Source organism: Semicossyphus pulcher, unplaced genomic scaffold (genome assembly GCF_022749685.1).
Source record: "Semicossyphus pulcher isolate SPU_LCO1_2020_fin unplaced genomic scaffold, fSemPul1.0.p SCAF_18, whole genome shotgun sequence".
NCBI lineage: Eukaryota > Metazoa > Chordata > Actinopteri > Labriformes > Labridae > Semicossyphus > Semicossyphus pulcher.
In genome coordinates this window covers 21690755-21717021 of record NW_027211691.1, presented here as the reverse complement: position 1 = coordinate 21717021, position 26267 = coordinate 21690755, and the positions used below count along the sequence as shown (strand labels likewise).

Here is a 26267-nt window from a genome sequence, read left to right as displayed (position 1 = left end):
ATGTTAGCTTTGTCAGTAAACCTAGCTTGTTCCATTAGCTAGCTAACAGTTAAACTGTATTCTGTTTTAAACTGGGAAGTCTGACTTTGTGAGTTAACAGTTGGGAATTTTACCTGATAAGTTTGATATCAGACTGTAGATAGCTAATAGATGTTAGCTAGTATAATGGAAAATCTTTGTTAGCTTAGACTTACCTTATAACAATGCTATCTTTGAACTTATACATAGGTGGTGTGATAAAACCGTTACCTATTTCCCTCTTTAAACAAGTCATATTTCACCAAGCTAATGTTAGCTTTGTCAGTAAACCTAGCTTGTTCCATTAGCTAGCTAACAGTTAAACCGCATTCTGTTTTAAACAGGGAGGTCTTACTTTGTGAGTTAACAGTTGGGAATTTTACCTGATAAGTTAGATATCTTACTGAAGCTAGCTAATCAAAGTTAGCTAGTATTAATAGTTAATAGACTTACCTTATAACCGGGCTATCTTTGAACTCATGGATAGGTGGTGCAACCAGCAACAACAAAGTAGCTCAGAGGTGTTCAAGACCGATTGAGACACAAAATGAATCAGTTTCAAGGTGTCAGAACTATGTGCTTTAAAAAGGGTGGGGAAAAAATAAATCAACATGATTTCCTTGTGACAGTCCTTCCAAACTATAAAACCCAACCCGAATGTTGAGTTTAGGTTTGACAACCATATCTTTCCTTGATTTATTCTGTTTAAACAATACTTCAGAAGATATCCTTCACCTTTTCTTTCTAACCTGTGAAACCTGCGATGTAAAAAAAAAAATAAGACTCCAGAGCAACATCAAAGAGTACAAAAAGGCTGACGTGTGAGTGCACCTCAGCGTAGCAGCTCAGTGAAGGAGACAGGAAGACAAATGGAGAGTGGATCTTGTACTGTAGTTTTGAGTGCTTGTAATTCTGCCGGTACATTTGCCTCTGGCTGAACTGCAGCTGAGTAAATATAAACGTCTGACACTAAATCAAAACTGAAAGAAAGTGGGACAGACACATCTTAGGTATTTAAACCTCATCTTTAGTCTTAAAAATACATAAATTAAATGTTTATTTGCATTTTCTATTTGTGCTCAAACATATTTTATAATTAATCAAAAGATGATATATTTTGCTTCCCACAGTTACCGTAATGTCTGAAATATAAGTAGGTTCCTGAAAAAAAAAGTCATGGCACCTTTACTTTAATATATACATTTTTTTTATTTCCATAAGAAAGTTTCTAGCTTTATCAAGTCATACTTACAGTACATATAAAGCTCTTTTTTACAACACTCTTATTATCCATAAATTATGGTCCTCAACATATTGGCTTCAGTCATAATTTATGCAGTAGTTGAAACATGTGCAGTAATTGTACCAGTGGAAAAAGTTACACATGTGTCTCTTTACGATGATTCATCAGCCCATAAAAAATGGCTTCCGTCTCTAAACTTTCCCACTTGTATCCGAACACGTTCAAACATCGGGGTGTATTTTTCCTGTGAGAACGTGTCTGCTTCATAGTTCCCACGTCATGTAAACTATGTTGGCTCAGTCCAACATTATCATGAGCCCTTTCATTCACCCATCTGCTGCACACAACTTGGGCCTGGATCAGGATCGAGCTGAGGTCGAAAGGTCACCACACTCGGCAGGACTGTGCGCCACGGTTCATAACCGACGACTCAGGGCAGCTGAACGCTTTCCGAAACTCTTCATAGTTACTCATGGCTCCGATTACTCTGCGGGGTGATAGTGATGTTAAAGGTCAAGCTGTGAGGCCTGTGTGTGTGCATTCATCAGTGCGTGTGTGTGTGTGCTCACCTGTACTTTGGTGGACTGTGAGCTCCACTCTGGATCTGGTCCCTTGCTGCTTCTGGTCTGTAGGAGTTACATCTCACCTGCAGAGCACAGACGGATGGTTTGACTGTTTCGGCTGTATGTGTTCCCTGCACTGTTTGTCCCCTTTCCCCTTCTGTTGTGTCTTCCCAGCTCTTCCCAGGTGATTTCTCAACATGGTGCACCTGATCTTAAATGCTTAAAAACACTACTCATGACATCTGAAGACAGGATTGTCGATTTTATGTTTTCCCCTTAGGACCGCCTTACGGTGGGGCATAACACAATGTTTAACCTTTTAACCTCGGTTGGTAAAGTAGCTTCTCCAACGTATTCAGACATGAAAAAAGAAACTGAAGCACTATAGAGTGGCAAAAATCGTGTGTGGGTGTCTCTGTGTGTTTTTTATTACATGTGCATAGCTCAGGAAGAACAGTTGGTTGTTGTTCAGCCCGACTCCTGGCAGCAGAGGCTCCTCCACGCCACCTCTGCTCTCATCTACCCACCGCCTGTACGCCTGCACACAAAGATAAAGACACGGTTGTCTCAACTGGACTTCTGAACATGGTGTCCTGGAAGTTTTAGAAAGAGTTCACACAGAGGACATTTTTAAGATGTGACGTACAGGTTAGTAGGATATAGCAAACTAAAAAGCACAGGTGCAGCAGATAACAAAAGACCCTTCTAAAGAAAATGGTGGCGAAAAAAGAGCTAAAAATGCAGGCAAAAATAGTAAGAATGTTAGTGCCAGAGAGCTCATATTTACGAAGCCTTATTGTCCAGGTGATGGGCACAACTAAATGCTAAAAAATCCTAATTAATATGACAAGTTACACAGGTAATTTTCCATTTGCAGGTTGAAGGAAAGGCCTTTAGGCGATTTTCGAATGAGGTATCAAAGAGAAAACAGATCATACCCTGAAGGCCTCTCTTATTCCTCCATTATCTGCTATGTTTTCTGCCAGAGTCCTCTTGCCCCGCACCTGCGGAACAAGCACAGATTCTCACGTTATTCCTTCATCCAATATTTACACAGGTCATAAAGGTTACTTCTGGATCACAGTGTCCTGGGTTTACTGTTAAAATAAGTTTAATAATTATACAAGTTAGATGTAGAAATATATCCGGAGCTTGGGAGCACTGTTTTCCGTTGCGCAGCAAACTTGAAAAGTCCTCTGAAGTGTCAAACTGACATGAAAAAATATTCTCAACCTGTTCTTTATGTCACAGCCCCTCCAGGATTTCGTGGGCACTTTCTGTGATTGTTGCAGCCCAAAATGCCTGATTTTGCTCCAGCTTTTTAAAAAAAAGTTGCAAGGCAAGTTGCGGTGTTTATACACGTTATACATGCTTTGTGAGTGACTAGGACAAACGCTCCAATCGAGAGCGAGCGAGCTGGTTGTCTTCTGACATCACGACGGTCGATTTGACAGTCGATTCCCGTGTCAAGATGTCAAATAAAATGTGTAAAAATGTAATGATACTTAAGTAAACAGCTTTGAAATGCTCACTTCGCAATGCATGTACACATGGAATATGTGCAAAAGCGAATCTACACATGTATATATATTACATCTACGCTGTTCTACTTGTTGTTTCAGCTGCTGGGGCGGTATAAAACAACTGAAAAGAGACAGGGGGTTACTATCTCACTGCACAATGATTATTTTAAATCAGTAACAGAGGTGCAGCAGTCTGCTTTACAGCAAAACAAAAATACAGCTCCAGCATGCAGCGCTCCAAACATATTAAAGAAACAACACAAGATGCCCTCTGATGTTTAAACAACCTTGCAGACCTCAGGGGGGCAATATTTGAATAGTAAAGAAATTAGCTTGAATTCGCACTTCCTGGAAGGACTGATTTGACTATAACGCATGTCTGTATTTAATGTTTTTTGTAGAGTAATTTTATATAATTCTTTTGTTGTAGTCTTTATATTTTGCATGTACAAAAATAACTCTTACATTAAGGCCTGCCTCCTTCCAGTGGTAGCCATTATACTGATCAATCATACACTGGTTCTTCTCATTGAAGGCTGTTACAGACGAGTTGCTCCACCAATATTCAAGGTTGCCGTTTTTGTCATACTTTCGACCTGTTTAAAAGCATCAGAAAAGAAATCACAGAATCGACTGAGTTACAAATCTCTCATGTTATAGTGAAAATTTTTAAAGGTGGTGTGTTTACCGTTATTGTCGAAGCCGTGTGTTAACTCATGTCCAACAATCACCCCGATGGCACCGTAACTTAGAGATCTAAAAACAAACAACAAGGGGATGACATTTTACCAGGTGACTATGTTGCAGAAGAATCTGTTACACCTCAAACATGCTAGCATTTACACAGCTTCATGTAGTCTAATTTTATTCTTTTCTGTTTTTAGGAATCTTGCTACCGTATTGATCGTATAATCAACGTACAGTATGATGCTATTAAAGTTTTTTTTTTTGCTAATTTCAAGCTTCATGTTTCACTCTGTGGTACCTGTGGAGTAGCTTAGCATCATTTGCAGTTAAAAATACTCCTCATGTTTCTCACACTGGTGCTCTGTGCAGGCCATCATGCAGCCTCTGCCTGATTCGACTCAGTCAGCCCTGTCCCTTTAAGAAACCCCACCCCTACGAGCCAGCTGTCTTGCGATTGGCCAGCTCTCTGAAGCCTGCCGAGTAGCAGAACTCAGTGTTTAAGGCACGCGTCCTACCCTGTGACCGTGTTACAGAGTTGTTGGCAAAGAGAAAACTTGGAGAAACTTTCGATTTGATATGAACGTCTGGTGCTCTCGTCCTGATGTCTTTCCTTCAAAGCCAAAGAAACTTTCTCCAAGACATTCTGAACCAACTTGATGAGCAGAGCCGTTGAGCAGAGTGGTGGAGTGAAAAACATTTCCGAGGCAGACTGAGCTTGAACTGTGGCAGGGGTAGGAAGTTCTGCTGTGGCAGATGCCCAAATATAGAGTTCCTCCACTTTGTGACATCACAAAGTGAAGCGTCTAGAGAAGTCTGTATGAAACCTGGCGTTCACAGCAGCCTGCAGACTGAGCTGAGAAGCCTGGGGATTACTCCAACATACTTTTACCTACAGATTTGAAACTTCACCCACGTTTAGTCTGGACATCCAACATTGTAACATTATATATACGTCTTAAAATGTGAAACAGCATAATACCCCCTCTTTAAAATATTAGCTTTAGCCATTCATACGTAAAAAATCAGGAAGCATTGCAGCCGTAATGTTGTGGATAGCGAGCAGAAACAAACCTCTGTGAGTAGAAATGGATAAAGAAAAGGGTCTTTTAAATGTCAAATTCAGCTTCAAAGCCCTGCTCGATGGTTCTCTGGACAAGACAACAGTTATTTGTATTTACTGTTGATGTGATCTGAGTTACCACCGGAGACGTCGAGTCTTAAATACCACTTGCTGGCCGAGCACACAGCCGATGCAGAGAGCGCCAGGTTGTGAAAAATGTCTTTAAGTGATTAAACTTTTACTAAAAATCTCCTACTGCAGACTCAGTGACTTATTACTTAGGAACGTTACATTCAGGTCAATATACCGTCTGTTGTTGCTTGTTGTTCTTCAGGCCATGTTATGCTTTTAGCATATTTTCTGAGCATGCAGTACCTTTGAGGTTATTGTGTAGAATATTCTGGACAGTGTTTGTCCTTGGTTTGGAATGTTGCAGTAATAATAAACATACAATTGCATAAAGGAGGCGCATTTGTCCATTCCCATGTTGATAAGAGTGTTCATAACTTGAAAAATATGTCTTTAAGGTACATTTACAACAGGTAAAAAATGATAAATGCGATAAATATTTGAATCGATTGACAGCCCTAGGAAATACTTGTTGTTGGTTTATATCTGTATTTTAACAGTTTCAGTTCTAAATATTTCAGACATCATACACTGCATCAAGGTTTTAAGGATTGTATAATTTATGGTTCTGAAATATTAACAGATGAATTTAAAATGTGTTTTACCTGTTCTGTAATTTCATGATCTGTGAGGAATGAGGTATTTAATCAGGCTGTTTGTCCACAGGTCTTGCCATTACAATTCTTCTCTGTGGTTTTGTATCAGGAGGTTCATGTCAGAATAATAATTTCACAGCTTCACCTTGCTCCTGGGTAAAAGCATGAGGTGGCATTTCTTTGGTCTGTTAGCAGAGCGTGTCACATGTCTTTAATCTCACCTTGGATACTCTCTCCCCCAAAAGAACGGTTTTTGAAGCTCCCCGGCCGGGAATCCTTAAAAGAGAAGATCAAAATTGTTTGTGTGTCTTCAGCCGTGTCCAGACAGAACTCATTTACTGCTGAAGGTCAGGTAACTTTTCAAAGCATGTATTTTGTATTCCAGGTTGCGTGAGGCAGAATTATTTCTGATTTCTCATTGGAGGAATTATTAAACATCGGATCACATATCAGCAGCTTTAGAAAGCACTCATCATGTCGGTGCATGTGTTATGTTTTTATGCAAATTCTTAATCATCTCTGACACTGAAATGCCTACTCAGCCATCTTAGGAGAAGAATAATCCCCCTGAAAATGTATCACAGGCAGATATTTAATTGAAATCACTGAGGTGCGGTGTAGCGTCGTCCTGTCTGGATTGTGCTTCAGAAGTCACAAACGGCTGAATGATTAAATAAAAGCTGGAATCTCAGAAATCAGTGTCTTACTGATCTGGTTGGTGGAGGAGCTGTAGAAGGCGTTCACAGTTGTTGGGTTAGTAAACCACCTGCAACATAAACACACAGTATGTGGTGAAGTAAAACACAAAGAGCCACACTGAAGGTTTACAGAGGTTCGTCCTGCCACTTACTCTGTTCGTGGGACGCTCTTTCGGAGCCAGGCGATATCCGAGTGGGCGATGAACTTCAACGTCTGCATCACGTTTCCGTAGTAGTCCTTCTCATTGAACTCTAGCTAAACCATACACAAATGCAAATACACACTGTAAAGAACTGCTCGTTTGAATAAGATAACCGACATATTACCACATTTACACCTGGTATTAAAATGCAGTCTGTATCTGGACATGTTACTTGATTCAGTAAAAACACCTTAGTGGAAGGTGTAAATGCATCGTGATCAGAACGTAATAATTGTGGTAGTCTGGCTCATGTTGTGTTGGGATATTATGTGGGTGTAAATCAATGACTGTATATAAAGATGGACGACGCCTCTCCATCTGCTCTCGTACGGAATTGAAGGCAAAATACCCCTGTGATAGGCGCTGCCATCTTGCGATGGTGACCCGAGCCACGCAGTAGAGATCGGCAGGTGGAGCCGCCGTAGCCACTTCCGCTAACCAAAACACACACTTAAATTACTGGAAAGAAACAGCAAAGATGCTGCATGTCAGCGTGTTTTACACAGAAACAGCTTCTTGTGTTGGTCTGAAGCAGACGTTCACAGATATGGAAACTTCACTGACTGTAGGGATTGTTTAAGTTACATCTCCTCTCGCGGATCGTCCTCCACTCTTCTGCTCGGGAACAGATCGGCTGCAGGAGCCGGATTTGTCAACAGAGCTGTCAATCATCCTTTTTACAGCATCAAATAACGAATAAAAACTAAACTTGTCAGAAAAATGAACACTTGGACGTAAATCAGCATGATAATAACTAACTATAATGACAGAAACCATATTTAAGGAAACATTTATTTGATGTGTATTTAGATTTTATAGTCTGACTCATGTCTCATCTGTTAACATGGAGGAGGCGGGCTTTATGAGCTATACTGCAGCCAGTCAGCAGGGGGCGATAGAGAGGGTTTGGCTTCACTTCTAGGGAGCTGTCATGTCGTCCATCTTTTTATACAGTCTATGGTGTGAGTACAATCACAATTCCAACAAGGTCAGATCTTAATGAGCACAACAGATTTCCTTTCAAATCAAATACAGACAGACAGGCTTGAGACTAACTCGCCTTTGTGAATTGTTATGGGGATGTCATGCTAGCAGTGCTACACAAACCTGCTTTAAGTCTTCATTGAGGTAGGTGTCGTTCAGAATGAACTCAGGATAGCCGACCTTAGCCAGGACCGCGTGAGCCTTGAGAGAGTCAGACAACAGATTAGACTTAACAGAGTTTTAGGAGCTGATACACGCTCATACAGAGTCGATGACAGTGAGTGCATACATTCAATAAAATTAAATTGCAAGCAATTAAAAGTTTATTGTGTCACTGAGAGTCGTGGTGCCCTGACACAAAGCGTTGCTACATTGGGTCTGTAACATAAGAAACAAAGAGCCAGTAGGAACATTAAAGAAGCAGTAACATAACATACTTGTGGTCGTAACAAAACTCAAGTGGATCAGGCTGTTTAAATGGTTTCAATGATGCCTTTGTTCTAAAGTACGCGGAGCAGTCGAGGTTTATTTCAAGGAGAAAAATTCTCTGGTTTTCCACAACAAAGACGGTAAGATGAATGACGGCCCGGCACGTCTGTGTCAAACCAAGGTCATTAATCAAACAATGTTTAAATGAGATAAAGAAGAAACCACAGACAACAAAGTTCATTCTTCATTACAAATCCGAAGCTGCAGTAATACATTTTTATATCAAGAATTAAATAAGTCATTGTTTGGGCCTCACGTCACATTTAGCAGCCTGAGTGTCAGATATTTTTCTCATCGTGGAGGCACTTGAAAGCAATTCAGAGATAAAAGGAAATATTAAAGTGGCTGTAACCATCTTTCCTCATGTCAACGATGGATCATTGTTGTGGGTGAAATGTATCTTCTGTAGCTTGCAGCAATGAACCCCGAAGAAAATTATTATCCAACCTTTAAGAAGAGTTTAAGCACCTTTGATTCGAACGCTTTGTTTTTACGGCCCACAGATACATCGTAACATTCATCTAAAAAGTGGGCTGCATCCTATTTACCATTGTGACCAATTTAGCAGTATAAAAAGCACAGGTATTTTATTGTGTTAGGGTATTTTACCCAGATGATAGCGCTATAATCTAGCTAAAGCTACGTCACAGACATGCGCCGCCATGATCAGCAGTGCAGCCGCCATCCTCACAACAATCAACATTACCGCAGCCCAACTACCACACCGTTAGCTAGCAGGATTGCAAACTTGACATGGGGAAAACAGACGGTAGGCTGTAATCTGTGTGTGCTTTGAATGTGTTTTTAATGAAAATACATTGAAATAGAGTTTAAATAACTTGCATATGCATTTTTTTTAAATAAATAATTTCAGAAAACCTTTTTATCCCCCAAAACAGACGTCTTATGCGTCTTATATTCGGATTTTACGGCATTGCTTGGTTCACCCTCATTGCTCTCATAAATCTTATGCTATGGAAGCAGCGTCTTTTTCTGAGTATTTCTATTGCAGCACCAAAATGTAAATAAACTAAATACTAGCCTGTCAAGTAGGTCAAACACCCAGCAGCTAAAGAGCCAGGTACCCCCAAGAGGCTTCTAACGCACTCTATGTAATTTCCACCGCTACTTGTCTCTCAATCAAATCAATAAAGAAATATATAGTTTGATGAAGTCGGCAAGAACTTCCAGTGTATCAAAATGTATCTGATATGACTCCCACAGGAATATTGATCACATATGATGTAGAGTGGAAAAGTTGTACTCGTTATTTATCCAAAAAGGGCACAAGTAACGTTAGCTAAAATGTTAGCCCGCTTCCTTCCTCCTTCTCTGACGTATCGTATGTTTTATCAGAAGTCGGGCAACTGAATTAAATGCATATTTACCTTAAATAAAGTTTTCTCTTTCTCATAAACGGGTTTCTTTGAGTTTGAGTATCGTTTGAAACATTTGGGATGAATTAAATCCACAAGTTAACAAAGTATAGAACAAAGTTTGAGTCGTTTTTAGACATTAAATACTAAAAATGTACGAATAATCAGTAAAAAAGTTATTATTTATAGCAAGATATAGAGCAAAGTTACTGTCTGGACTAAGAAAGGGTGGCCAGCTGGTCCTACCTTTTCTATGGCTCTCGTCTTTGTTGGTTGATCCATCCAGCTGTTCTCTTTCTCCAGCATGTCGATGAACGCCCAGCGAACGCCTTCTATCAGCTCCTCCATCTGACAAACACACACACACACACACACACTCGATTTAATTACTGGCTGACAGAGGATTAAATGTGATGTAACTTCCAAACGACATAAACATAAATCAACAAGTCAAAAAAATTGCTCGCTTTCATTCCAGCATAAACACACACACAGTGACCCACAAGGGACAAATGTCTGACATCATCTCAAGGTGGCACGGAGACAAAATACACATCTCTGACACGCTTAAACATGCAACCCCTCACTTAAAACACACACGCACCATGTGTTTCTTGTCCTCCTGGAAGTGCGTGTTGACAAAAAGGCGCCCGGTGGCATAAACAAGCGAGTTCTCCACGTAGTTAACGCACTTATCCCAGCGCGGGGTGAGAGAGGTGGTCCCCGTGGTTACCTGGTGGGTGTGTAAGAAGGGAGAGAGATGCAAGGTGACATTGTTACTTCCTCCATAAACACGCTAGCTTGATCTGTAACAGTTTCTCAACCTCTAAATCGACGCTCTGGGGGAAAATTTGGGGGCTGCCATTTTTTAAAGAATAAATGATCTTACATACGATATATCATCAAGTTTGTATTTATGGAATGCTTTGAAACAAATTTATTTTTAATTTGATGCTAGATGCAGTTCCAGATTAGCAGAGCAGAGGACGATCCGTGAGAGGAAACGTAACTAAAACAATCACTACAGTCACTGAAGTTTATATATCTGTGAACGTCTCCTTCAGACCAACACAAGAAGCTGTTCTGCTGTTAAATATGCCGGCGTGCGGGATCTTTGCTGTTTTTTCGGTAAGTTAAGTGTGTGTTTTTGTTGGTGGAAGTGGCTACGGCCGCTTCACCCGCCGATCTCTACTGCGCAGTCTCTGGCTCCAAATGACGTCACCATCGCAAGATAGCAGCGCCTGTCACAGGGGCTGTTTTGGCATCAATTCCATACAATGACAGCAGATAGAGATGCGTCTTCCATCTATATACACAGTCATTGGTATTACCCAGTAATAGAGTCCCAAACTTGAACAAAAGTTATCTCATCAGTTCAACTTAGTATCTTATTAGTTCCCTGAACTTTTCTCTTAACAGGTTCCAGACCCTGAATTGCTCTTTAATTATAACTTTCCCAGAAGTTTTCCTGTCCTATATAAGTATTCAAATCAGGTTCTATCGTTCATTCCTATTGGGAAAGTGACAGAATATACACACTAATTGCTTACTAAATAAGCTTACAATGAAAGTGTGTGTTTAAAATCTCAACTCAAGCTCTTCTTACTGTCAGAAGTGTGTTTTTTTTTTTGCCTGGTTTGTCCTCATTCTTGTATTTTAAGGTGCCGTATGTGTAGCTCCTTCACTTCCAGTATACGATCAGTACACAAAGGAAGAGAAGGAGCGTCTCACAGCTATGAAATATTTACACCAAATATTAGGCTGGTTAAAAAAAAAAGCTCCAAGAAGATCTCAGAAAATAAATAAATAACTGATCATTTTTTTCCTTTGTGAATTTTAATTAGCAGCAAAATACTGGTCGCCGGTTCTGCTTAGCGGTTATATCGGCAACCATATACAGAGGCTACAGTCCTCAATGCGGCGGCCCCGGGATCAACTCCCGCCCTCGGCCCTTTGCCGCCTGTCATCCCTGCTTTCTCTTCCCCTGTTTCCGGCTCTATCCGCTGTCCTCTCTTCAAATAAAGGCATAAAAAATTTAAAAAATAATCTTTAAAAAATACAAAAAAAATTACTGTTTGATTCATATCTATTGGCCCATATCTTGTGATAGCTTACCTGTAGGTGCTAAGACCTCAAAGGTGTTTCAAAGTGCTATTCAAACTGCAACGGCAAAATGGTCGGAAACTATTGAATCATTTGTTGATCTGAGGCCTAAAAGCGATCAAAATAAATAATATACGTACCATATTTACTACAATTAGCCTGTAAAATATATAAAGAAGTCATTGTAATTGTTAAACACGAAATTCAATCTTATCTTGGTTAGTTTGTTTCTGGGTCAAATGTATAGTTTAATAAATAAAACAGGAATGTGGGATTAACGAAGGGTAAATCTTGCATTGTGAGAGTTACATTTACATTAAGCAGCTGCCTGCAAGTGTTCCCTACATACAGCAGAGCACTCATAAATCAAACCTCATTCAAAGCATTGCAAACATACAAACCACTTATCTGCAAAATGTCATCTCTTAATGGTGCTTAGTGCATTTTCTACATGATTTAATGGGGTTTAGAGGTTTCTTTGCCCTCAACCCGTAGAAGCATTACATTCTTTACTTAATCTAAACACTTCAAATCACCAAATATGGACATGAAGGATTCATCCTGTACCAACCCGAGCGTAGTCCAGATATCTGTAAAGGAAACGGCGGCTCAGAGTGGTGATCCTGGAAAAAACTGTCCTCCACTGAACGTAGTTCGCTACAGTCCTGGAGAGAGAGAGAGAGAGAGAGAGAGAGAGAGAGAGAGAGAGAGAGAGAGAGAGAGGAGGGCCATTAATTAAGTGCCTACATGTAATCTCATTATGCACTATAATATACTGATAATGAGAGACAGGAGCCCTCAGGCCCCAGTGTGTGCTCATCTGTCTGTGTGTGCTTTCTGTCTAGCTGTTCGTGTGTATGAGAGTGTGTGTGTGTGTGTGTGTGTGTGTGTACCTGGGATCCGTGGAGTTAATGAGCTTGACAAGTTCCTTGAAGTACTGAGGAGCGCGGACGATGACGGGCTCAGAGGAGGAGATGGACCGAGCCGGGTCGTCTTTAGACTCCACCACAGCTTTTACAAAACCCAGCCAGTCAAACTACAGATAGAGGGGACAAAAGCACAAGTAGATTACAACTTCCTAACACAACAAAGAGGGACAAAACATTTGGGGATTATTTAATTAGCATTGTCACTGGGACTGTGGCTTTAGGATTAAGCTTAATACTTAAGCATTGAAGTTGCAAGAAATTCCCAAATTTCCTCCTTTTCTGAGGATAAAAAGCCTCCAAAACATTTAACTCAAGGCGTGCTAAACACAGATGAACACTGATGAATCTTTTGAAATTTAAAGATATAATGTCAAAGATTTCCATTTAAATAAATGTCTGTTAAGTCACTATCTATCGCTGAATGAGGTGATTGAGCCTATGGCCCACTGATGAAAGCCTTTGCATTTGCAGTATTACAGACTGGCTGTCTGGTGCGACTTTCGCGGATAAAATCACAAGCGGCGCCCAGTTAGTGACGCGTTTTCCATCAGCCAGCAGTGGTTGGTCTGCCAGAGAGGGTAGGCGGAGCTAAGCGGCTGCTTTTCCGCTCTCTGCAAGTGTTGCGAGTAAACAGTAATCTACTATGGCTGAACAAACAAAGAAAAGATCGATGACTACAGATACAACTTCAACAAGAAGTGAAAATCCAAAGAAGAAGAAACAAACTCGACGCTCAGATGAAGCAAACAGTCTAAAAAGGAAAGCGACCGTCAGCGAGGAAAATCAAGAGTTACAACCGGAGCCGACCGTGGACGTCACACATGCGGCACTGTCTGGATATCTGGGAAGTGTGCTCCTGCAATTACCGTTTATCGCCATAGGTGCCGCCAAAGAGAAACTGAGATCTTCGAGATTATGACTTTAATGTCTGAGCAACTTAATATGCACTTTAAACTCTTTGCTGTCAGAGCTGATGTCTGAAAATAGAAGTATACAAGGTTTTAGGGTTTGTGCAGGTAGAATAAATAAACTCGACACATGCTCAACGCAAAGAAGCAGGAAAGAAGATGGTTTTGGCAAAGATCCATTTATTTTTTTGTTATTGATTCTGCGTCTGTCTGTGTCTAAATACCTGTGGTATGGTTCGCTGCAGGCGAGACAGTGTGTGTCGGTTGTACATGCTCTCACTGGTGCGGTTTTCATAGGGAATCAGGATCTGCAGACAAAATGAGCAGTGTTATTATTAATTTCCCTTTATACTGTTCGTAAAGTTGTGGAATCAAACTTGACAGTTAATAAAGCTAGGTTTTTAATTAGCTCCAGAGCCATTGAGGCCTATCGAATCATCTCTTTACATTTTGGGGCATTATATTTATCAGACATGACGTCTTTACATGAGCCAGTTTGGTCTCGAAGGCGAGGGCCTTTTCCATCTGGGTCACTGCTGCCTTCTCTGGAGCCCCCAGCATGACGGCTGTGTCGACCATCAAGCTCAGCAGGGCCGCACGATACTGGAGAGAGAGAGAGAGAGAGAGAGAGGAGAAGAAAAAGCAAACGTTATTGATTCTTTCATGGCTGTAAGGTACTGTCATTGCCACTACCTAACATCAGGTGCAACCAGAAATTAATCAATGACTTACATCCACACTTAATAACTTAACAGCCCTTACATCTGTTCTCAGCTCCCCTTTGCAACCTTCAGAAGAGCAAGACTAATAGTGACACTGCATTAAGAGCAAAGCACTGCTTTTTCCAAGTGAGAAAAACTAGACTGTACTTTTTTATTCTGACCTAATGAGGCAGCTATAACCAAGGCAATCAATATCTAAGCTGCCTCTTCTCCTATTAATTCTTTTTAATTATGACGTTGAGTCTGGAAAGAAGCTTCAAAGGCGCTGATATAAAAAGCCAACATTAACCGCTGATATTTCAAGTGCCTGAAATTTTCTTGCTACATATCATCACTCAAGCAGGAAGGAAATAGCTACTGCAGGAAGAGGAGTTGTAGATGGAAGGTATAAAAAAAAAAAAAAGGGTTGAACGATGAGGCGGAAACTTACAGCCCGGGCAGAGGAAGTGTTGGTGATGTAGTCTTCCCTGGAGGGCAGAGACAAGGACGCCTGATCGAGCTAAGTAAAGACAGAAAGCACAGGTTAGCCTCTGCTGTTGTCTGGGTTTAACTTTTGCTGCAGCGATAAAACTGCAGCAAAGGCTCTGGATCTAGATCTGTCGAAATGTCTACACGACTGGTTTTGCTCTCTTAGGCCCTGCTCACATTTGGTATTATCCATGTGTCCTGGGTGGTCCGATCGCAAGGGGTCAGCTCTAAGCCCAAATGCGTCTTCAGTGACCACTCTGATCTCACTTTCTCGCTCTGTATGCGAATAAACCCGGAGGCTCAGTCTCCCTCATTAGACTTTAAAAAACATCATATAATAATAGAAAGTGTGATGCGGGCTCGCATCACAGAGAGGGGGAGAGCTGCTGTGCACAAGGAAAGAGGGAGGGAGCGGGTGATAGCTAGGATGACGCCGACGCTCCTCCAGCATCAGGCTCCTCTAGCTTAGATACAAGTTGTGTATATATTACATTATAAATGTCTAAAGAGTTTATCTCAGAGACTTTGGTCGATGGCTGTCAGCCTTGTGATCGACAATGCTGTCGTCAACCAGCTGAACCCTTGTTACCACTCTCAGATCTGTCAGTTATATATAAACATGCTGCCAGCTGCTGTAGCTTAGTTTAGATATACAGTAAAGACTGGAAACAGAGATACAAAGCTGGTAACAAAATAAGCCGACTGAAACCTTGCTAACACAAACATTTTGTTAAAGTAATAATCTCGAAGATTTTTATTTAAATAAATGTCTAATAGTAATGTCTAATAAATGAGCGCGTCATTCGCGGAAAGAATCACAGGCGGCGCCCAGTTAGTGACGTGTTTGCATCCCCCAGCAGTGGTTGGTCTGCCAGAGAGGGTAGGCGGAGCTAAGCGGCTGCTTTTCCGCTCTCTGCAAGTGTTGCGAGTAAACAGTAATCCACTATGGCTGAACAAACAAAGAAAAGATGGATGACTACTGATACAACTTCAAAAATAAGTGAAAATCCAAGGAAAAAGAAACAAACTCGACGCTCAGATGAAGCAAACAGTCTGAAAAGGAAAGCGACCGTCAGCCAGGAAAATCAAGAGTTACAACCGGAGCCAACCGTGGACGTCACACATGCGACACTGTCTGGATATCTGGGAAGTGTGCTCCCGCAATTACCGTTTATCGCCATAGGTGCCGCCAAAGAGAACGAAACAGAGTGTAGAAATTGCTGGTTATGTTGGACAAATAAGCATATTTTCCAAAATCATGCACGTGTAAACCATAATAACAGTGAAGCAGGGATGTCTTACCTTGATGACGTAGTGTGAGGAGTTTTTGTCATCAGGCGAGACATAAAGGCGAATCAGGACGCTCTTACTGTGCTGGTTCCTCATCTCTGCCAGAGTCTTCAGGAGGCTCCACTGCTTCTCCGACCACTGATAGTCCCCGCCGAGCCCCTCCCCCACCACAGGCCACCGAAACTCAGGCTGCCTGAGTGTTTTCAGCATTGGTTTGGCGTCCATTTGCTCCAGTATAGCTGGATTTGTAAATGAGGAAACCAAAATTATATACTCAATACTGTTTGATTGATTTTTTATTGATTTTAACGTTTGTGTCCTGTCCTATGTATGCTTTTTTTTCATTTCCCCTCCATTTTTTAAATTCTTTTGCATCTTCAATAACTTAGACCTGCCATGGGGGTAGATAAAAGGTCATCTTATCTTATCTCCCTGTGTCGTTAAGTGTGCTCACACAGTGATACAGTGCTCCCTTCCGGTATCTTTGTGGACTGTTTGTAGTCATGGAAAGTGGGGACATTTTTGGACTGGGAGCATTGTTGTTCAAAGAGCTGTTTGAGTGATAAGGTATTGTTTTTGTAGTATTTAAAATAGGGTTAGGGGTCAATCCTGTAGTTAGGCTGTTGAGTCTGGGTCAGGGCAAGATAAGATACCATTTGACCAGTCGTCCCCACAAGTGTTAAAAACATGTATGTGTGTGTTTGATCCGTTGTATTACTCACACTCCAGATGAAATAAGTAACAAAATGGGGACTCAGTTCCCATTTATGGTCTCACTGGACATTTACAGTTAGCATTAGAGAAAGGTCAGAGTTGATGTCATGGTTAGCATCATGGTTAGACTGAGTCCCCACTCTAATAATTGTATGTCAATAAAACGTCCTCTTAAGTTAGAAAACCCTGTTTGTATGTGTTTCCCAGACTTACTCTCATTCAGACAGGAGCGGTAGAGCATCTTCGCCTTGGTCACTGCTTCCAGCTCATCAGCGGCTGAAGGAGCTTCTAGAAGCTCTGAAAGAAAAAACGATGTATAACTTAATCAAACTTGTATGACACAAAAAGTAGGACTGAACATAAGCTCTGGTTTGTTTGTGAAATAAAATGGACACAAGTTCAGTCTATCCATCTGAATAAGTGATAATAAAACAGTTAGAGTCTGAGGGTCTTTGGGAGCACTGCTGCACATGTAAAGACAGCTGTATACAGCCGCATGTGGCTCTACAGCCGTGGTTCTCAACTGGTGGGTCGGGACCCAAAAGTGGGTCGCAGATGTGATTGAAAAAAAAAAAATGGAGCAAAAAGTCTAGTGTATGCTGTGCTTTTATTTTGAAGGACGTGGGTTTCCTATGCCAGCAGTATGAGTGTAGTTTATTCACACTCCATGTATCCACCGATTGGGTAATCCCAGATACAGTTACATTTACATTCTTGAAACTTGATGAGCCCTACAGTAGCTGCATTCATGTTGCTCTTTTTTTAGTTTATATCTGTTGATAAAAGGCGGCAGATTGAGTGAATTGTCGAGAAAGTATTTTCCTCTTGTGCACTGCTACTGCTGGTCATTTTGGTTGACTATTATACTGTTGTGTTTTTTGACATACTGTGATATTTGGTTCCGTCTCAGGTCTAAACTGCACCAATATTAAATACATTTGAGTGGTTGAAAACATCAGATATGTGGGTTGTGATTTGTCTTTAAGGAGGTGGTGCTGGGTCCTGAGGCTAGACCAGTTGAGAACCACAGCTCTGGAGGGGGCGGCATGGAGAATAATAAATTGCCTGAAGTGATACCTTTTGAATCTCAACAGCTGAGGCTGAAAACAAGAGGTTTCTCTTATGTGTATTTCTTATCAAGGTGTTGATTGACATGTTTGTGGGTAAACACACCTTTGAGTCGGATGTCTACATGCTGCCGCAGCCATGGGTAGATGCCGTACGAGGAGGAGTCTTCAGGGATCGGGTTCTCCTTCAACCAGCCGCCACAGGAGAAACTATAGAAGTCCTCACAGGGGTTGATGGACTGATCCAATTTACTCAGAACAGACCCGGCTACAAGAAGGAAGGATGTCACAAACTAACTTATCTCAATGCTTCTCTTAATTAACAAACAAATGAGGATGCTTTAAGCGATTGAACGCAAGGTGGTTGTGACCACTCCTCACCCGCTTCAATGCATTCTGGGCTCAGACAGAACTCCTGCTGACTTGATTTCTGAGAGACTAGAGGAGAAGAAAAGATTAAACAAAGAATCTTGACAACTGAATTAAACATTAACAGTGTCTGAAACAGTTTGGAACACTTGTAAAACATTTATTTTGCAGAACAGACCCACTTCAAAAAAGATTTCCTCTATTGTTAGATTGCCATTGGGCAATGTAGGGACAGTAATATGTTCTGAGCAGTCATTCCAGGAATAAAAGGAGGCAAATTTAGAGTTGAGTCAGCAGGGAAGCATGACGTGTCAGTCAACAAACCACATGATATGAAGGAAAATGTTTCCTTCTTTCTCTGACAGTCAGATCTCCCTGACAAGTGAGCAAACTCTGCAGATAAAGCAAAAATTAAGAGATACTTCTGTTTGGGTTTTCAGTAGTTTTTCAGGGAGCAATCTTGAGTGAGAAAAAAGATTTAAACATCAACAACTTTTGTGAAAATATATTTTGCAATCAAGTTTTACTAATGAGCCCCTCCAGTGAAAATCAAGTGTTTAACCTTGTGAACATCTCCATGTGGTGTTCTTCATGTGCTAACAGACACATCAGGGACAACATCAGCAGTCATCTCCATGGCTGGGCCTGTCTGCTTTTAAACTGCAGTGTACCAAGGACAGGCTGAACAACACGTTTTCAGATTGGCAGGTTTGAGACGTCACAAACCTAAGGAGCCAATCCCGTTAAAGGACGGGGTGACGCTATGCATATCGTTATGTGTAACCTACGGCAACCACTTCAGCGATGCACGAGCCAGCTGTAACCGTCATCGTAATGTTTGCAAACTCACTACTGACTACAAACTGCTACTGTTTTGTTTTCGGCTGTAATTTTACGAAAGAAGAAAGGTAGCACATAGTGGGCGGGGCCTATGAAGAATCATGAATTTTTAATGAGGGAGAAGGAGGAGATGCCTTGGGAGGATTTTTACATGGTTATTGTCAGACACAATTAATTATTTCAAGCAGAGCATTTTATATGTCTTAAAACATGACTGGAGCTGCTCTTTAATGATCCCAGCTGTAACTCCTTCCACCAAAGCAATTGAGAGGTTTACCTTAAGTGTGCAATGCTACTTTTATCAGACCCTTTTGTAGCCATTCGGTCAACAGTAAGTCATGCTTCTACCGTATAGTAGAGTGCTAAAATATACTTCGAATAAAAGGGGAAGATTGTACACGAACAGCACTGCAGACTGAGCAACTTTTTGTCTATTATTTTGATACAAACTATCAATGAAAGAAGCAGAGAGAGCTGAAAGTTTCAGTTACTTTCACATGCTTCAAAAAGATATTGGTTATCAGAGGGAGGTCAATATGGAGCTTTCCCAAAATCTACTTTTTTATCAAACTGGAGCAGATGCAGACCAAAGTGCAGTTGATACAGCTGGGGAGCAGTCAGACTGAGTAAACAGTCAGTGGATTCAATTTTTAACCTTATGCCCGCCTGCAACACGGAAAGACACCACCTGCAACCAACACTTTAAGCTGAGACGTCCCTCTATACCACCTCATAACTCAGTTATTTATACAGGAGCGCTTTCCAAGATACACATCATTTTTTAACTTGGCTTGACTGTCAGTTGTAATTACTTAACACGCTTCTAAAAATGGCACTCAGAAAGCCTCAAGAGACAGAATAGAGACAGCCATTGTTTATGCTGCTCGCAGTGTGACCACAGGTTTACCCAGTCACTTCCCTTGCTAGAAGGTGAATGGAAGCCTGCTGCTCTAACCTCTGGGCAGAAACCACTCTGATGTGATGTGGCTCAAACAGAGGCGGCCCGTGAAGCCAGCTTACAGATTTATAAACCAAATCCCCATTGTGAACGGATGAGCAGAGCTGCGCCATAATGTCTGCCCTCAGAGGTTGACTGCTCATGTAGTTAGTTTGCTTTGTGAGGGTTCCTTAAGGTTGCGCCCACTCTTAGCACAAATGTACACACTCACAGCTCCAGCCCTGCATGACCCAGTTGGCCTGGAACAACCTCAACAACCCTCCCCGACTGCTCTGTCAGAACCGTACACACAAGGGGTTTGAACAGACGCACACATGTCTAAGAGTCAAGTGTCAGTTCTTACAGCAGCCTCATTACACCAAACAGGCCACTGATAAAAGCATGCAAACAAAAAAACACTCTAATCTCATTTAAAATGAAAGGGTCAGAATAACTTGACATTCCTGTGTCTGCTCATATGCATGGCCGGAGACTAGAGGAGGGTTTCCATTAGAGTGGGTGTTTAGTACTGCACACATGGGCACATAACATAATTACACTTCAATGCTGCCACAAGAATGACCGCTTCCCTCAATAACAACAAGACAATACTCGCCCCACCCCCCACACATATGAACCCTTCCAAACCACAGACATCCTCACTACTACTCACTGACAGTTGACACAAAGAGGGACTCTTAAAGGAACAGTCCGACATTTAGAAAGAGAGTTCTGTAATCTGGACTTCCTTTCACACTTCGGTTTCACATGAATAAATCATAACAAGATGTAACAGTTGAGATTGTGCGTTTTGAAGGAGCTGGTGTGTTGTTTCTGTCGTGTGACTATACTTTCAGGGACACATTTCAGAGTAAAGGCCAGTTAATTGAGGACAAAAGCCCAGTTGGAGATAAGTAGATTTTAAGGGTCAGTGGTTAAGGTTAGGGTCATTAAGGTCTCCTTGTTCGAATTGAGCTTTTAAGAGAGTTCCAAAAAGTAGCGAAATGATTAAGTATGCGCCGTCTTACATTTGATTTATCAGGCAAACTATACGCCCATTTAATCTTTGTGTTGATAGTGTGGCTCATGCTTCACAAGTTGATTTATTTACAGAATTTCAAGCTCTAGATGTGAAGTTCATTAAGCTAATGGGAAGTGACTGCAACAAAGTTAGGGTTAGCGCCATTCAAGTTTTGTAAAGCCCCTTTCCCCCTTGTCAAAAACCCGCTTTTTTGCTTAGTGGGAAAGGCTACAATCAGCATTCAGACCCGGGTCAAATGACTCTGCAGTAGACCCGGGTTATTATCGCCATGGCTCCAATCAGCAGTGATGGGAACACAAAACCTGGATCGACGCGTTAATCTCCTCCCCCTTTCCGGTGCCATGACGCATCTCAACGACAAATTCCACCGTCTCCGTCCTAGCAGCGCTCGAACATCGTTCCAGATTTCGAGTTGTCGAGTTTGATAAACAGACTGAATGAGTCATAGATACAATAAAGACCTAACCACCGTAACATCTTCACTGGCTTCCATGCCGCTTACCAAAGAGTATAATGTGCGTTCTTTGTGCGTACTATTGTTTACCAACCGTGTGTCCGGTGCGTTTGTGATGTCAGACGGTGAGTCTGAGTATACTCCACTGGCAATGGGAAAAAAGACAATCAGCATTTATTAGCGGGTCTGAAAAACCTGCGACGACATGCTTATTTTGGTGGTATAAGAGTGACAATCAGCTTCTTCTTACGACAGCAGGAAACATCTGTGATTCCACACCTATGGAATATGAACGCCACTGCATAGAGCACTTTTAATACAAAACATTAGACGGACTCGAGGTCATGATATTGTACTGAATAACATCACGGCTGGGATTCGGCTGTAGGAACGAGGCCGCAGACAATCACAGCAGTGCTGATATTCAGTACAGCATCACAACCTCGAGTGTGACATTGCTTTAATACAACAATTAAACAAGCAGTAAATAGAAGTCAAAAGTCACCACCAACTCAACTTAACTGAAACTGGACTGTTGTTGCCAAGCAACCCAAACATTCTCCTGCACTCTGTGTCTACAGGTTACCACAGATCAGCTGTTCTTTATCATGTACGTTAATCTGTACGTTTTAATTTATCACCAACCAGTGAGACAAGAGTCTGCTGTGTGATTCAGAGGCACCAGCTTGATCAGTGTAGACACACACGGTTTGCTGTAACGTTAATTAACAGTATTCAGAACACCTGGCTGAGGTGGAGTGATACACAGAGTGAAAAGTCCCGGTGATGTTGTTCTCTATATCAGCACTCATAGAATGCCTCTTATCCAATCAGATTACTTGGTCGGACTTAACTTTTGTATAATGTCTCTTTTATGCGTCATATGTTGTTAAATTGTGCGATACAACTAATCTGCCTTGCCTTGTTTAAGTTCAGCAGATCAAAGAATTTTAACACTTCAATTCTCTCTCATATTTTAATCCTACCTTTATGTTTTTTTGTCTGCACGGGTGCAAACAACTGGCTTAACTCAGCCTGTCACGTCTATAATGTGTTACTAAAACATCAGCGTTAATTAATGTGCACTGCCCTCTATAAATGAAGAAATATACACCCTCCACCCATTACTCCTCTAAACAATGCCCTGCTAATTAATCTCACATTTGGCAGGAAAGAATACCCACAAAGTGTCAACATACACATTCTTTCCAACTTTCCCAGAGTTCAATTTGACTCCCACAGTGCATTATGGAGAGTTTGAGGTTGTGCGTGTTTATGTGGGCGTGTATGAAACCCTATATGAACCAAAAATAGTTTGACACAAGTTACCCGCGAGCCCTCCACAAAGACCTTTGCTCCCACCCGCGTGCTTCTGTGTAGATTTACAGTGTATGTGCACTATAATCTGAGGATAGAGTGCGCACAGTATGACACATTTCCAACAAATTCCTTACAAATTATAATGCAGGTTGAGGAAAAAAGTATGTGGATCTCTTTGTGTGTTTGTGTGGGGGACTTACCCAGTATGAGTGCAAGCAGCAGAGCAGCACAGACACACACACACATGGCCAGTGCTATCCTGTAGAGACGACTGTTGTCCCTCTCGGGTTTAACCCCGCCGCCACCTAAACGCTCCAGTTCCATGGCTTACTATATATCACACACACATAAACACACACGCACTCGCGCTCTGTCACTTTCTGGTGTGGAAGCACTGAGCCTATAGGCTGAGGACCATAAATGAAAAATGATTCAAACAATCTGAAAAAAAAAAAATCACATTTATGGGCAATATTAAATCCAAAAAGTTAAAGCAATATCTCCCGGAAATTAAACAAAATCTTATCTTTCTCTTGCACACATCTCTGCTCTCTTTCGCACAGCACACTTGCCCAGCCTGTCTCTCTCTCTGCAGCTATCTGTCTGTCTGTAGCAACTCTAACTTCACTCTAGCTTTTCAAACAGTTCCTCCTCCTCTCCCACGGCACTCCTCCTCTCCACCCATCACTCCCTCCCTCCCTCCCTTCAGGACAGGACCAGACCTCCCAGTGATGAACGGTGCTCATTTAATAAAATCACCGACTAAAAACCAGAACAGTATCTGTTTGTTTTACTGTGCGGCAGTTAAAGGTTGCAGAGCTCGTTAGTAACAAAGCACACATGTGAAATAAATGTGTTTGGGTCTAATCTCATGTACCAAAACAGCAGGGTGCTCTGCTTGAACATTTATCAGATCAGACAGTCAGTAGACCAGGACTAAATTAGACCCACACACACACACACACGCACACACACAGGGCACTGATTACAATTGATTAATCTGATGATGATGATGACGTCGCAGCCTGTAAAAACACATCAGTGTTTCTGTCAGGATGCATCAATACTTTCTTTGAAGAGGCAGAGGTGCTGATGACAGTGACACCACGGCTCCCGATTGGTCCGCACCCCGCCCCCCCCTACTGTGGCGAGGACTCCAACCACACGTGCTCATTAGGGTTTGGGGCGTCGGCCGCACTGTCCTTATATAGAAATTACTTCCTGTGCTGCTAAAAACAACCATTCATCAAGCAGACACGTCTACCACAGTGCTATTGTTCACCATTGTGACTCACAATCACTTGTGTCCTGTTTTACTTCTCATTGTTTAACATTTCGACGGGGACCGTTTGCTCCAGTTTTGATTGTCTCCTGTCCGTCAATCTACAGCTTTGGTCTAGACTGAAATATCACAACAACCTCCTCAATGGATTTGAACTTCTGAACAGGCAGGCATGATTTTTGGTTTACAATCAAATGTCAAGACAACTTAGAGATGGACTGTTGTGAATTTTAAACAACATTGATGTTCCCCAGAGGATGAAGCCTAAAGACATTGGCAACCTGTCGATCTTTTCTTTATCACCATGAATGTGTTCACATTTCTCATCAACAAAAAATGTCTTGACAACTTTGAATAAGAATGTTGCAAAATTTTGAACGACATTGATGTTTCCCAGAGGATGAACCCCACAGCTTCTGGTGAGCATACGACTTTTCCTGAAGCACAACCCCCAGATTGACATTTTTGGTTCACAATAAAAAGTCTAAGTAACTTTGCGACAGATTGTTAAATTTTATACAATATTTATGTTCCCCATAGGATGAACCATGCTGTCTTTTCTTCATTTACCACTAACAGGTTCATAATTTTGTTCAAAATACAATTTTTCTTCAAATTCGAGATGGATTGTTGTGGAATTTTGAACAACGTTCCCCAGAGGATGAACCCTCCTGACTCTGGTGAGCTCATGACTTTTCCTCTTGCACAACGTCTAGGTTGACATTTTTGGTTGATAAATGTTTGTGAGAGATTGTTAGGATGAACCTTAATGATTTTGGTGGCCTCCTGACTTTTCTATTACCATCAACAAGTTAATATTTTTGGTTCCAAATCAAAAGTCTGGAATATTCTAGATGGATTGTTATGGAATTTTGAACAACATTGATGTTCCCAAGAGGATGAACCTCACTGGCTTTGTGAACTCCTGACTCTTCTTCTGCTACCACCAACAAGTTGATATTTTTGGTTCAAAATTAAATGTCTCTACAAATTTTAGATGGATTGTTCTGAAAATTTCAACAATGTTCCCCAGAGGACGACCCTTACTGACTTTGGTGACCAACGGACTTAACCAAAAATGTCCTCCTGCTGATGATGCCAAAGGTGAACAACAAAATGTCGGGAAAACTGTAAGATGGATTATTATAAAAGTTTGGGTGAAATAAATGTTTGCAAGAGGATGAATCACACTGACTTTTGTGATCCTTTAACTTTTCTTCTAGCACCACCAACAGGTTGACATTTTGGTTTGGTCAGTTTATTGCCCGGACACCTTTGAGATGGATTGCTCCACCATGACAAGTAAGTATATCAACACCTGCTGGAAAGACTGCCAAGTAATTTACAACATTTATGATCACCCCAGGGTGAACCATTGTGTGATCCTCAGATTTTGGTGATCCTCTAACTTTTCACTTATTCAGTAAAATACCTCAAAATCGGCTACATCTAAAGCCTCAACTTTTTGTTTTAGCATGAAACGTTGTGGTTCCCAGATGATGTATTTGAATGACTTTTCCTCTGGTGCCCCCAAGAGGTTGACATTTCTGTTTTTTATTGAAATATCTCATCAATTATTGGATGGATCGCCTTAGAATTTGGTGAAGCCATTCATGGTCCCCAGAAGATTAACTGTGATCACTTTCACGTTGCGCCATCATTGCTAATCAGCAAATGTTAGCATGCTAACACTCTGAAACAAGAAAGTTAACTTGGTAAACAATATACCTGCTAAACGTGCAAACGTTGTTGAGAATGTTAGCATGCTTCTGAGACTACTTCGCTCTAAGTGCCGCTGGGCAGTAGAGCCTCACAGAGCTGCTAGTCTGGCTATAGATTATGATTAAGTCCCAACATAGAGGAGGTCATCAAGTTAATTCTAGGGCCCATCTCTCAATATGAAGCAGAATATGCCTCCTTTCTGTCCTCTCTTTCACCTCCTTTTCATCATCCTCCCATGTCTGTTTACCCAAACATCCCTCCAGGCTGTCATTAGCACAAGATAAGCAAGCGAAACACGCATGCAAGGACATATAAGCAATCTTATAGCATAGATTAGGAGGGAAAAAAACAGATTTGAAATGCATTATCTGAACACAAACATACACGCATGACAGAAGCAAACTCCTGCATGCAACAGGGTCTCCTCCTTCCACATACTCACCTAATAATTCATTGATAAAGTCTCTAAAAGGCAACAATTTGGAGCTGCTGACGAAGGTGTCTGCTCATCTTAGGTAAACACACCTCTGT

At 41.4% G+C, this 26267-nt stretch overlaps 1 protein-coding gene across 1 annotated transcript; it reads right to left on the bottom strand.

Annotated features, from left to right (window-relative positions):
• Window positions 1–1453: 1453 nt before the first annotated feature.
• Window positions 1454–23056, bottom strand: phex (phosphate regulating endopeptidase homolog, X-linked). The gene is made up of 22 exons (XM_069667535.1): window positions 22933–23056; window positions 18152–18208; window positions 17877–18038; window positions 16917–17000; window positions 16002–16228; window positions 14662–14730; window positions 13996–14112; window positions 13734–13817; window positions 12566–12708; window positions 12244–12337; window positions 10174–10302; window positions 9816–9917; window positions 7828–7905; window positions 6670–6773; window positions 6527–6585; window positions 6041–6095; window positions 4036–4103; window positions 3813–3943; window positions 2763–2828; window positions 2258–2362; window positions 1831–1907; window positions 1454–1748 (listed from the first exon to the last, which is right to left on the bottom strand). Exons 1-22 carry the CDS (start codon window positions 23054–23056, stop codon window positions 1646–1648), a joined length of 2238 nt encoding a protein of 745 aa, XP_069523636.1. The 3' UTR covers window positions 1454–1645.
• Window positions 23057–26267: the final 3211 nt, after the last annotated feature.

Coding starts and splice junctions, on each gene's coding strand:
- phex (XM_069667535.1), bottom strand. CDS start 23,056: ATGGAACTGGAGCGTTTAGGTGGCGGCGGGGTTAAACCCGAGAGGGAC. Junction 12,709..13,733: donor TGCAGCGAACCATACCACAG/GTATTTAGACAC, acceptor CTCTATCTGTAG/TTTGACTGGCTGGGTTTTGT. Junction 3,944..4,035: donor ACACGGCTTCGACAATAACG/GTAAACACACCA, acceptor GCTTTTAAACAG/GTCGAAAGTATGACAAAAAC.